At 37.4% G+C, this 13,230-nt stretch overlaps 1 protein-coding gene across 1 annotated transcript in view; it reads right to left on the reverse strand.

Annotated features, from left to right (window-relative positions):
* Nucleotides 1-13,230, reverse strand: part of Aqr (aquarius intron-binding spliceosomal factor) — a 77,981-nt gene that overhangs the window by 25,566 nt on the left and 39,185 nt on the right. Inside the window, exons 17-20 of the mRNA XM_059261107.1 lie at nucleotides 9,240-9,418; nucleotides 5,750-5,917; nucleotides 4,954-5,123; nucleotides 1,809-2,050 (exon numbers count right to left, since the gene is read on the reverse strand). Of these exons, the coding sequence (XP_059117090.1) occupies nucleotides 1,809-2,050; nucleotides 4,954-5,123; nucleotides 5,750-5,917; nucleotides 9,240-9,418 (759 nt within the window). The remainder of the gene's footprint in view (nucleotides 1-1,808; nucleotides 2,051-4,953; nucleotides 5,124-5,749; nucleotides 5,918-9,239; nucleotides 9,419-13,230) is intronic.

Raw genomic sequence — 13,230 nt, forward strand, 5'->3', positions numbered from 1 at the left:
ATTATATGAAAAAAATGTATTGTCAATTAAAAAAAAGAAATAACTACTATCTTGTACATGAGATTGTATGGAGAATAAAAAGATGTATAAGAAAGATTTGTGATTTATTTCTACATAAATTTTAAAATAAAGGCAGATTTATAATTATTAAAAATGGGTGTTAAGTCTTCTGTTTGGGGAAAAAGTCATCTACTTAATGGATGAATCAAAGAAACATTAAATACTTGTCATATGCACTGTAAAGTGCTTCACTGGTGTTCATATATTCAGAAGACTTAAGGAGACTGGTTTTAAAAAACAGAGACTCTCAGAGACTCACAGCCAGAAAGGAAAGACTTCCCAGAAAAAAGAAGTAACAGTGGAGGCCAAATAAAAACAGCCAAACATTGCCAGAGTACAGAATACAACAGAAAAAGGGAAGGACAGACAGACTGGAGTCTTGCAGCATCTCTGGAACACCAGGCTTTAGGCCAGAGGTTCTTAGTTTAGAGTTAGAAGCCAGTGCTTTCAATGAATTTCCTAAAATTAAACCAAAAAAGTAATCCTCTATGTGTACTTTTCCCAATCTTCTTTCCCATTCTTAAAGTACAGACAGAGCCAAAGGCTGCCAAGAACTAAAGTGGAAAGAAGTCACCTTACCAGTAGGAAGAAACACTCACTTCTCCAGTGAAGGACTGAATGGCTCTATCTAGCAAAAGGCATCTGAGAGTTCAAGAGAGAAGCAGGAAATATAGCACCATCAAGACTGAAGGATCTAGAGATGCAGAAGTCAGGAGGGACACAGATTGTTCCTAACAGAATCTATGATATATAGCAAGAATCATGAGAATAAATAGCTAAAAAATATTGGGGGACGAATGTAATGTCTTTGTAGTTAACAGAAGTTAAGGACGAAAGGAAGAAGACAAGGTATGGGTATTATGAAAGATATGCTGTAAGTATGCTGAACTATTGTATTTATATTTAATAGGTATGTGGAAGTTGTGTGCTCTAGTTTCCAGCTAAAGAAGCAAGATCTGAACTCTATGCACAGCCTCTGATGTTTATGAACAAACTCCAGCAGCAGCCAATGGCTCCAAGCACATCATTCTATTCCCACTCAAGAGCTAAAGCTATTTGACATTAACATACTAACTCTGTTTTGAATACATATTGAATATCCCTGATTTGAAAACATGAAATTGAAAATGCTCCAAAGTCTTAAACACTTGGGGTACTCTGACAATCCTCAAAAAGTTTTGAATTTTTGAACATTTTGGCTTTTGGACTTTCAGATTAGAAATGTCCAACTGGTGATGTCTATGGAAATATTTCAAAATCTAAAAAAGCCCCAAACCTAAACTATTTCCTGTCCCAAACACTTTAAATAAAGGATATTCAACCTGTATTTAGTATCTGTAAATGGCAGTCAGAGTTAAAAGAAAACTTCAGCTTCCTAGAATCAAAATGAAGTTCAACATCACATGCCTGTATGGTAGTGGATAAGAAACACACTAGACTATGTGTGAGATGTACAGGCATAGTACTTTAGTCAGCTACTATATTTATATAGTTCTTTCCAAATCACAGATACTGATCTCTTTTGAGACATGAAGCTACTTTTAATGTGGTCTTAAAATAGCTCTGTACTAAGAGTCAGGAATAGATTCAAATATAATAGTCTTATCCCAGTGATTATTACAGCAAATGTAAGGATGGCCAAAATGAAATCCAGACACAATGCTCAAAACTCACTTAGCCAACAGTGCTGATGCTAGTACAGATGGACTACAGAATGGCTGCCAAGAGCACATCCATTCTGACATTACCTGAAAGGGGGTATTTGTAGGGCTGGGTCATTCACAGTTACTTTGACATTATGACCAGGAAAGCTGGCTTTTAAATGTTCAATGGAGAGAAAGGTATCATTGAAATCCAGGGTAGCAATCTGATTGGGCATTTTTGAATAATGGGCACTACTTGGGTCTCCATAACCTAAAATGATGTCATGCAGCCAGTCCGGTACCACGCAGTCGGTATTCATCAAATTCCGAATAGTCTCCAACACAGCCTGCCAGTAAAAGGACAGAAAAGCATCGTGTCAGTTGACATCTCAAACATTTGCACTTCACTGGAATGCAGAGCTGACGGCACCAATCCGGAATGCCCATGTGTTTCAAGGCAAGAAGCTATTTTCTGCTGACAGGTGCTTGGCAAGACTGAATCAACAGCTATATTTTCAGCTGATACCATCCACTGAGTTAAACAAAAGAACTAAGTTAGCAAGAACAGTTTATCCACTAAGAATTCGGTTAGACAGAATGACATAAATGAGTTTGCCACTTGACTCCTACTGAGCATGCTGAAAATAAGATTTATGTCAACCCAATTAAAAAAAAAAAAGAAAATTACAGAACAGGGCCTTATAAACTTGAGTTTTTCTTTCTTGATAGTACATAGCTCTTCAGCGAAATGCAGTACAACTTATAAAATCAGCATGGGGAGAAATAAATAAAAGAGCAAACACAATGATAAAAATGTCACATAAACTGAAGATTTAAAGAACTGGGACAAAGCTTGGCAGTGGTGGTGCAAGTCTTTAATTCCAGCACTTGGGAGGCAGAGGCTCATCTTGAAAAAACCAACCAAATAAACAATCAAAAAAACAAAACAAAAAGAACTGGAACTACAGTAAAAGGTTATAGTAGTTAGCATATATATTGTCAAAAGGAATCAACAGAGTCAAGAACATTTTTTAGACCATCCAAAAAATCATTCTGATAAAATAACTTATCCCAATACGGAAATTAGGAGGCAAGGCCTAATAAAAAAAAACACAGTAACCAAATCAACTTTTTTTATACTCAGGGACCTAGCACAGTTTAAATATGGGATGGGTGAGTGATAGACAGACAGATCAATGAGTAGATTCATGAACACTGATGAATAAGGTGAGAGCTCTGTCATCTAAGGAAATTCTAAATCTAGTAGAGAGGAAAGAAGACTTGGACCATGACAAGAAGTAGCAGAATGTGACAATCTACAGTAATTAGTAAAGAATCCTACAAAATACAAAGGGAATGTACTACAGAAGATGAGACATGGATGGTGGGGAGATGGACATGATATTAGGAAAAGCTTCAAGGAGAAAAGTGCCATTTTAATTTAGTGCAACAAATAATTTCTGATTTATTTCATCATTAATGGAAAGTTACAGAAACATTTTAAGCAGCAGAATATAATGTATCAGTGTTCAAGAGACTTAGGAAATACACATAAGCAGAATTACAAAGAGACTTGAGGAACGTGGCCATTCCAATGGTCCAGGCAAGAAGCAGAAGACCCAGATTAGAACAGGCTGCACTAATTGGAAAGCAAATGAAGCAAAGAAATGAGGGATCCTACCCAAGGAAACAGCAACATAGCACACAGGGCAGGGTCACTGGCCTCCTCTTTACATCAGGACCTGAATGCCTCCTTTAATTCCCTTTTTAAAAAAATTACACTGGGCACCTGCTAACCTTTCATGGTAATTACTTAGATTTCTTACTTCTTGACTGGTAGTTAAAGTATCAACCATGTTTATTCTTCTCTACAACTCCCATATAACTAACCACGACATCAGACACACAAGAGACACTGAAGAGAATGGCAAATAAAGAAATATTTCGTAGATTTCAGTCATGTGACTGCGGTTCACTTGTTGAAAAGGAAATGTGAGACTGTCCTGGGTCCTGCACAACTTGGAAGCAGACCTCTCTCAAGTAACTAAACTCAAACTGAGTTGCTGTGTGAAGTCAAGCGCAGACTGTAAATATACCCGAGGAAAACCATCTAAAGTGACGCGTGCAAAGTCTTGGGTTATGTGAAGAACAGAGTGTGTGATCAATATGGCTACAGTGAAGTAAGTAAGAGGACAGAGGACATGACAGGGGAAGCCATGGGCAAATGACGATGTAACGACAGTGTCTTGGGTTATTAAAACTTTTCAATGTGATGAAAAACCATTAAAGAATGTAGGACAGGGGCACCCAAGAATAACTCACATTTTGAAAGAAGCGCACAGAGGCTATGGAGGGAGTAATGTATGGAGGAGCACGGGGGAACAGAAGCAGGGATGTGAAATGAGAGTGTCTGCATATGGCATCAGCAGAGGAGGCCAGGCACTCGGTACTGACAAACTGCTTGTGGAGTGAGAGGAAAGGAAGTCAGGGATTACCCCAGTGCATCTGTCTTCAGTAAAAGAAGAAATGGAGAATAAATGTCTGTATTTGAGAGCTTTTATTTTCTTATATACAGCAACAGTATGGAAATGCAAGGGAGTGATAGGACTGTGTAAGCAATGCTGCTTGAGGCAGAGAGGAAGGAAAGGCACCCTGCAAAAACTGGAAGTTACCAATGTTAAAACAAGTGTTGCTCATAGTCCCTACTAGTGACTTACATGTGAGCACAGAACAAGTATTTTCAGATCTTCCTTTACTAAAATTCTCCTTCTAAACTACGAAAGCAAACACTAGAAGCCCCCGTGTCTCCCTGTCCTCAATGAGTGAAACGTAGTAAAACATTATATCAGAGCATCATTCAGCAGTGACGTCCCACATCTGTTTTCTAAAGACATCTGGAAGTATATCTACTTTTGACTTAAAAAAGAAGACCCAGTAAATGAACGAACAATCTTCCCCCTCATTCTGGGCATAAACTCAGCACCTAACGCGAAAAAGCAAAAGAGGAGCTGACCTTCAGAGCAAAACCTGGATTCATTTTTAATTTCCAATTTTTTCAAAAGCCAAAACAGACTTAGCAAATGGATTTCCTTAAATGTCATATTTAATCAATATGCTATAAATTTAAGACTGCTGACAAAATTAAAGAGTCCATATTGTCTTTAAACCCCTTTACCCAGCATGCATACATTTCTATTTTAGGATTACATTATTAGGATAGAAGGATGTTTAGCTACAGACTCGACCTTACCTTAAAGTTATTCTCCTTTGGTTTCCTCCTCATTATGACATTGAAAGTATCATATACATCTTCGGCTCCATTTTGTATAGTATTGGTCATATCCTGCTGATACTGGTTTGGATCCAAAAACACTCGAAATGTCCTTGACTCTCCTCTAAGATTGGGTCTGGGTTCAGGTCCTAGATATTTTTTAAAGAATTTGTTAAATGAAATATGTATTTTTAAACTAACTATCAAAGTAAGTTAAACGTATTTCTTTTATAGAAATGATAAGCCACTAAACTTACCTCCAGTACCCCCTACGAATAAACTGCCCTCTACTTAGACAATTTAGATTCCAAGTTAGAAGTATATTCCTCTTTTTTAAAATTCCTATCATTTCTTACAGCTCATGTTGTGCAGAGGCCAGAGGGATCACAGTTGTGTGCTATCGTGCCTGGCCTGCTTAGCAAGTATTAAAAATCGTATACTTTCCATTATAAAATAAAGAAACTTTAAAAAGGCAACTCATTTGCACATAATAGTTGTGCACAGTTATAAAGTACAATGGAAAATTCAATACATTTAACACAGTTTTTTGTTAGTCTGTTGTTTTTCATGCTGGAGACTGAATCTAGGGCATACCATAGCACATGCTAGTGCCCCATCACCACAGACATGACCTACTCTACAGCTGTGAAGTAAGTACCTCACACACAACCTTTCGTGTTTACTACATAAAACAACGAAAAGTTTACCAAGAAAGCCAGCCCAGAAATGGATCATCCTAGACACACATTCTCTCAAATGCAATAGATCACCATACCATCTTCAATGACTCGCCCTTTGTCATCCAGCATGCCCTGGATTTCACAGCCTCTGACATACACCAAGCCAACTTGCTCAATAAAAGGTCGCCTCCTGTCAAACTTAGTACCATAAGGTTTTGTGGGACGCACAGTAATTAAGAAGCATACATCGTGTTTGCGAAGACCTAGTAAAACATAAAGGCATTTTTATGTATTAGAATTACATTGTTTTTGGTCTTTCATTGGCAAATTCTTATCCTTTTTTTAAGGAGAAGAGATTAAAAAAACATTAAAAATAAAAGAAGTGACCAATATTGTATTTTGGATTATAACATAATTATGTGTTTCCTACAGTTTTTAATATTAAATATTTCATAGCAGTAATTAAAAGGAAGATCATTTTATATTAAAATTAGAAACTTCTGTGTCATGAATTAATTACTGAGTAAGATTTCCAAGTCATGTTACAGATCCAAAATTGGATGTTCGTCACCATTCTTATTTTTAATTCTTATTAAGTAACCAAAAATATGGCTGGCATATAATTCATCTGTATCATAGTCATCAAATTTCTACCATCAGTTTCAGCTATCAATCAGTGTCATTCCAAACAGCCTAAGTGCACTGCCCAAAAACAGGTTAACTCAAGAATAACTCATCAAAGCACAGGAGTGCTTTGATCCACAGATACCACTCACAGAAGACAGCTCAACATATAGTTTCAGTCAGCCAACAGGGAATCTTTCTAAGTGAATGTCAAGAGACAAGAGACTGGTGTCAAAGTGCAAAGCTTCCCCACTGGCTTCCCAGCTCCACCAATAACACTGACACGGGAAGAAATGGAGCATTAAAGTATTACACCTCACAACATGGAATGCTGTATCACTTCGTCTTTGTTTCTTTTCAGATCTATTCTTTTCAGCCATTGTATGACAGAAATGAAAATTGACAGTCTGTCTACTTAGAATCTTGGAAAAAAGATGTACAGCTAGATTAAGCCACCAATGTGAAGCTATGGCTAATAGGATTGGAACCATCGTGGCCTTTTTTCTTTTCTGTAGTGTTTGAATGTAAGTAAGGTTGGAAATAACTCCAATCTGTAAGGGCAAAATTAGATGCAAAGGGGCACAAGAGGCAATGAGAACTACAAGGATCGGTGTTCTGCTGTAACTGTTAGGCTGCTGTATATATAACCTTGAGTCTGTACGACTCAAACATCTAAGCTCTAGAGACAAAGAAGAGGCCCCAGAAGCCGCCACCAAAGCATGAGTCACTTTGTGATGTCAATAGCGATGGCTGACTAGCCCTCAAAATCTGCCCATGACAGCAGGAGACACCTCAAGTCTACACTTAAAGTCCGTACTACAATGAGCTTGCTGTCCTTCTCAAGCATTTGTAACCACCACCCTACCTGTGTTTTTAGAGGCAAACCCCAATATCCAGTTTCCATATGGGGTAATAATGAAGGACCCAAGCTCCAAATCTTGAGGGAGGAGAGTTTTCTAATTTTTTATTGAAACATTTCAAAGCTATTCTGTTTGTAAGACAACATTTACCATAGTCCTCCTCATTTTCTGCTCCCATTTTGATCAATAAAAGGGCTGAATGTGGGCCCTGCCTTACGACAGAGCACTTCTCTTTCCACTATGTGTCAGAGTATGAATCACTCATCCCCAAATACTCCACAGCAACCTGGCTTGTCCATCAAAATCCAACCATTGTATTTCACATTCTACCAGAGGCCTATGGTAAAGGAGGGTGTGGGGGAAAAAAGGAAAAAGGAAAGGGGATGGGGCTGGGGAAAAAGTGAGAGAAAGCAATTAAGAAATATATTAAAAAAAAACAAACTCCTTTAGGTACTTGAAGTAGCAGTCCCCAGAGCAATGGAGGGAGGGCTTTGTTAGGAGAGCATCTTCTCTCCCCTAACTTTACAAGGCAGACCTGTCATCGCTCATCTGTAAACTCCTGTAACAGGTCTTTAAAAATCTTCAATTATTACTATTTATTTCTAGGAGTGCCAATAAGTCACTTCATTTTATTGTCCAATGTGTAAAATAGTGTTAGATACCTCCTTAAGTTTCAATGGGTAATAAATGCAAGACCCTCTCCAGCAACTAATGAATTCTCAAGGCACAGTAATCATAAAGGTGCACAATGTTCTAGACATATAATGGAACAGACTGGAACTCACAGAAAGATACAGGACTCAAAACAATCTGTCACAAATGACACTAAAGCAGCCATTTGTCAAACATTTGGCCAACTTCATTGCTGGGTTCCTTCAGAATTCCTTTATAAGTCTAACATATGCTCCCCATGGTTACTGCTATGCTGGGAGCTATAATTTCTGAAAACTGATCCATTATGGCACTATCCCTTTCCTTCTGGCATTTGAAGAAGGTAGCAGGAGATTAAACCTCCTGGCTGCTATTTCTTACCACAGGGCAGCAAGTGGGAGCCCTTAAACAGCTGAGGGCGGGCGGGCACAGGAGGGGAGCGGTGGCGGGGTGGGGAGGTGGTGGATATATATACATATATATATATATGTATATATCACACACACACACACACACACACACACGATACAAAAGTGGTTACTGCCTATTGCTTCTTACACAGGTGTTTTATCAAAGTTTTAACTGTTTTTCACTTAATATTTTTGAACATAGCTTCCCCAAAAGCTAATTACGATACACAACTATCATTGCTAAATCCTTATGTAGTTAAAAAAAAAATAAGGAAAATAACTGGTTTACTTTTCTGTCAATTATCACACAACCTCAAGTAAATCTAGTTTCTCTGCTTCTCTATCCACCTCCCTTCTTCTGGTAGAATAAACAGTTTCCTTCTGAGCTGCTTCACTACACGTCTCCTCATCGGAGTCCTCCGGCAATCTGCGTTTTTCATGAGTTCACCATCTCTCTTCGACTCTGGCTGCTCTCACCTTTTCAAAGTATTACTTTCTCTACATACACTACAAATGTGTGCCAGTTAAATCGGAGTCTCCTTTAGGATACATTAATGCTTTTATATTGATTCCACAAATCCAGAAAACATTGTACTGAATTTACAATTTCCTCTTGCTTTACAAACTGTAATCTTTAGAACACTTTGATAGTTAGTATTTTGTTACTAAGACATTGAGATACTTAAAATACTCTTGTATGATCCTTAGTATTTTTACTATTTCAAAGGCAACTACAATGTTTATATCAAATTTTAAGAACTGAATAGATAGAATTTTAAAAGGACAACATGTAGAGAGTAGGCTGCAATGCTCTAAATCAGTGGTTCTCAACACGTGGGTCATGACCCTTCTGGGGGAGTCACATATCATATATCCTGCATATCAGATATTTACATTACAATTCATAACAGTAGCCGATTACAGTTATGAAGTAATTTTATGGTTGGAGGGTCACCACATCACGAGGAACTATTAAAGGATGAGAAACTATAAACCAAAGAGGAAAAAGGTAGCCCTCACTTCGTGAAATGCCAAATTACCTTCCCATTCATCCTTGATGTGGTCTCTGACATTCAGATTGATGGTGACATCTGCACGAACTCGGGTCGGCCAGTTTTCACCAATGTTGGGTTTGGCAACCTCGACTACAGTAAAAGCCACAATGGGCTGAGCCATTCGTGCCCAACCACCGAATACCACACCACCATACTCAGACTGCCTGAAAAATCCAAAGCAGTGGATTATTACACAAACAAGAACATCACAACTCTACACAGGAAAAACTTGGAAGAATACATGTTTAGCTCATGGTTAAGTGCTAGCCAGTGCTGGTCTCAGGGTAAGGGCCCTTTCTTCTTAGAGATTGAATGGTATTCTATATTGCATATGTGGCCATACACATTCTTTACTCTTTCATCTCTACAGAGACACAAGTTGTTTCCCTACCTTGGCTGTTGACAAGAGTGCTGCAATGAGCATGAAAAACACGTGTCTTCAAGATAGTGACTTTATTTTCTATTAACACATATCCACATGTAGTGTTACTGGGGAATGTCCATACTGTATTCTATAATGGCTCTACCATTATAGTCCTAACAATAATGCATAAGCTTTCATCTTCTTAATAACCTTCCCAACACCTATCTTCCTTCTTAACAAGGATGAGTGTTTATCTAGTGGCTGGAACTCCATTTCCTGATGATTAGAGACCTGAGCAACACTTGTTTGTAGCTGCTGGCTACCTTTACATCTTTATTGCAAACATGTCAATTTACGATATCTACCATTTCTTTTAATTTAAGTGTTTTATGTGTGTGTTGTCTATGTTCCTTATACTTCTGATATTAACTCATAATTAGATGTAAGTTGCAAGTATTTCCTCACATGTCATAGATCCCCTTCTCGTTTCCTTTTTCTGTACAGAGACTGGTTAGTTTGGCGCACTTCTTCTCACTACTGCTATATTTTTGTTTTTGCTTCCTCTGTTTTTGGTGTCATAACCCAAGACAAAAAACAAAAGCAAAAGCAAAAAAGGTTAAGAGCAATGTTATGGAAATCTTTTCTGTTTTCTTCCAGAAATTTCATGGTCTCAAGACTTAAGTTTAATCTGTTTGATTTCATGTTGAATTCATTTCTTTTTGGCTTTTGCATGCAGATCTAGTTTTCTTCTCTTTAAGACACACTTCCTACTTCGCTGTATGTTCTCAGTATAAGTGTCATATATGCATGGCTTTATTCCTGGGCTTTCTACTGTTACCTATTTGTATATGCCCCCCCCTTTTGTTTGTTTGCTTGCTTGTTTTCTTTTGGTTTTTTGAGACAGGTTTCTCTGTATAACAGCTCTGGCTGCCCTGAATCTCGCTCTATAGATCAGGCTGGTGTTGAACTCTGAGATCTGCCTGCCTCTATCTCTCAAGGGCTGGGATTAAAGACGTGGGCCACCACCACCATATATCCCCCCACTTTTTTTTTTTATGTCTACTGTGCACTATTTTGATCCCAGAGGTTTATAATATAATTTGAAACCAGGAAATGCAATGCCTCTAGTTTCACAGTCCTGGATGGAATCTGCTTCAGCTACTCTGTCTTTTCATTTACCTACTGGAACCTCCTTCCCTGGGAGAACTCTTCTTAGCTTCTCTTCTAGGGCTTTTTTGTTCTCCTTCATTTCTAAAGGACAGTTCTACTTAGGTTTATTTGATCCTTTCCTCTCTTCAAATAATTTCAATTATTAACATTTTATCTTTTGTTCTTTACACTCTTATATAATGTTTAAAATACTTTTAGAACAAACTATTATTTAAAAGACTTAAAAACATGCAAGAATCTTCATTGGGATATACTTAAACTATCAATCTAATCACTTAAAAAAAGATCAGAGGGGAAGTTGATTGCTAACAACCAACAGCAATTCCCAAATACTCATTCCTATCTATGTTATTTTAATGTTCATTAAAAATTAACTTTAATTTCTACATTAAATGGTGCATTTGGAACATAAACTAAGGCAGCACTTTAAAACTTAAATTTTAAGTTAATTTCAAAAATGACGTTCCAACAAATTTAAATTAAATTACACCTACTATGAAGATTATGTGCTGTAACTAAAAACTATACAACTTTATAATATCAAAGAAAAACTAAGAATAAAAGTTCTACAATGGTTAGCACTGGGACAGCTACTCAAAGGCATGACAGTGTGCTTAAACCCTTGTAAAAGAGTCCCTACCACTTTCACCCCACTGTAGTTAACATTGTCTTATGGAACTCATTCACTGGAAATGTACAATTCAGGACTTTAAGTAAATGTACACGATATGCGTCTACCATCACAATCCAACTTTAGAACATTTATATCATCCCTGAATTCTTTTGTCCATCAGCAGTCAATCTCCGTGCATCCCAGGCAACCACTTCGTCTTACTTCTTACAGAACTGAAACAAGAAGCATTAAAAAGGACAGACTTCTGCCATTTGGAAGTACATCAGCTTTTACTGATGCTCAGTGGCTTTAGCCATGTGCAAACATGTAATGTACAATAGCTCCTAGACCTCTTTTCTTCTAGCCTCATGGTATGACCAGCCCCTGCAGCAATTTCTTCATGGGCACCAGTGCTAAAATTTTACAACTATTTATTATTTCAAATGTGAACAAACTAACTCCAAAATTATCATTTTTTCTTATATCAAAAGAAGAATAATTTTAAAAAACCCTCTATTAATAGAGAATAAAAACCATGAGTAATTGTTTATTTTCTTTGTGTGTGCATTTGACATTTAAATTAAATGTACAAGTGAATTCTATTTACTTAAGTGCTAGTTAATAAATCCTTATTTTGCAAAATGGCCAAAATTAGGCTCTGAATCTAGGCACATAAATGCAAGGTAACCATAAATTGTAAAGGAATTTCTAGATCAAGTGTTCCCACAGGGTCCGAACAATGGGCAGTATTTTCAGCAAAGCTGTGGGCAGGGATGAGCAGCCAGTGGATATACAATTTCATAACCCTAGCCTACTTACTGACTCAACTGATTATTAAGTCAAAAATACTTTGTGTTAGGTTTTATAGTCTCATCCAGAATAACTTCTCACATAATAATTAAAAAACTAGAACTGTGTATAAAATAAAATAAGGAAGTGAAAAAAATAGATCATAATCACAGTGCCTGTGGTCGCTCTCTATGGAGAGGAAAAGGGAGAAGGCTGGGATATACCTAAGGAGGGTCACACTCCAGAAACCCTTAGGCTTTTCATACTAAGTCAGCATCACTATGTGTATACCTACTATGCCTGAAAGGTAATGAAGATTTACTTCACAGATCAATTTTATTGATAAGCAATTATGTACTTTTAATGTATGTGATTTATAACTATCTATTTATAACTATTTATAAACAGTGAATGAATTTATCCTAACTCGCTCGAGGGTGAAATTCCACAACCAGCCTTCACAGATCTCATAATGCAAAACAGTCTACTATAGCTAGAACAAAAGGCTTTTCTTAAAGAAGCTCTCTAGATAAAGCCAACAGTGGAGAGAAACAAAAGAAATCCCCAAATAACTAGACCGGTAAGTGAATCCTGCCAACATGCTACTCATAGAATGTTCTGCAACATCCTCAGCCCTAGACAGTTCCTTTGGGCACTGACTCACACTTTTAGATAGTCGTAGAAGCCAGTATGGTAGAGAAGCATTCCTTTATTGTAAACTCTAAGACTAACAAACAGCGTGTACTCTGCCCCATACAGGACTGCTGGCCAGCACACACCCTCCCCTCTTTACCCGGTTACTAAACATCTAAGCTAATCTCTTCTACATTTCTCCCTTTCCCTGACTAAAATGACCTCTTCTCCCTTCTCCCCAGTTCCCCAGTCACACCTCCAGGTATTCAGAAACATAGTTTACATTTTAACACTTCAGAAGTAAATTTACACTATAAAAATTCTGAAATAGTGGGTATCTTTGACAGGTATCTTCATATTGCTAAACACACTGATTTTCCTAACACAGCATATCAGTTTACTGTACC

Source organism: Peromyscus eremicus, chromosome 4 (assembly GCF_949786415.1).
Source record: "Peromyscus eremicus chromosome 4, PerEre_H2_v1, whole genome shotgun sequence".
Lineage (NCBI taxonomy): Eukaryota > Metazoa > Chordata > Mammalia > Rodentia > Cricetidae > Peromyscus > Peromyscus eremicus.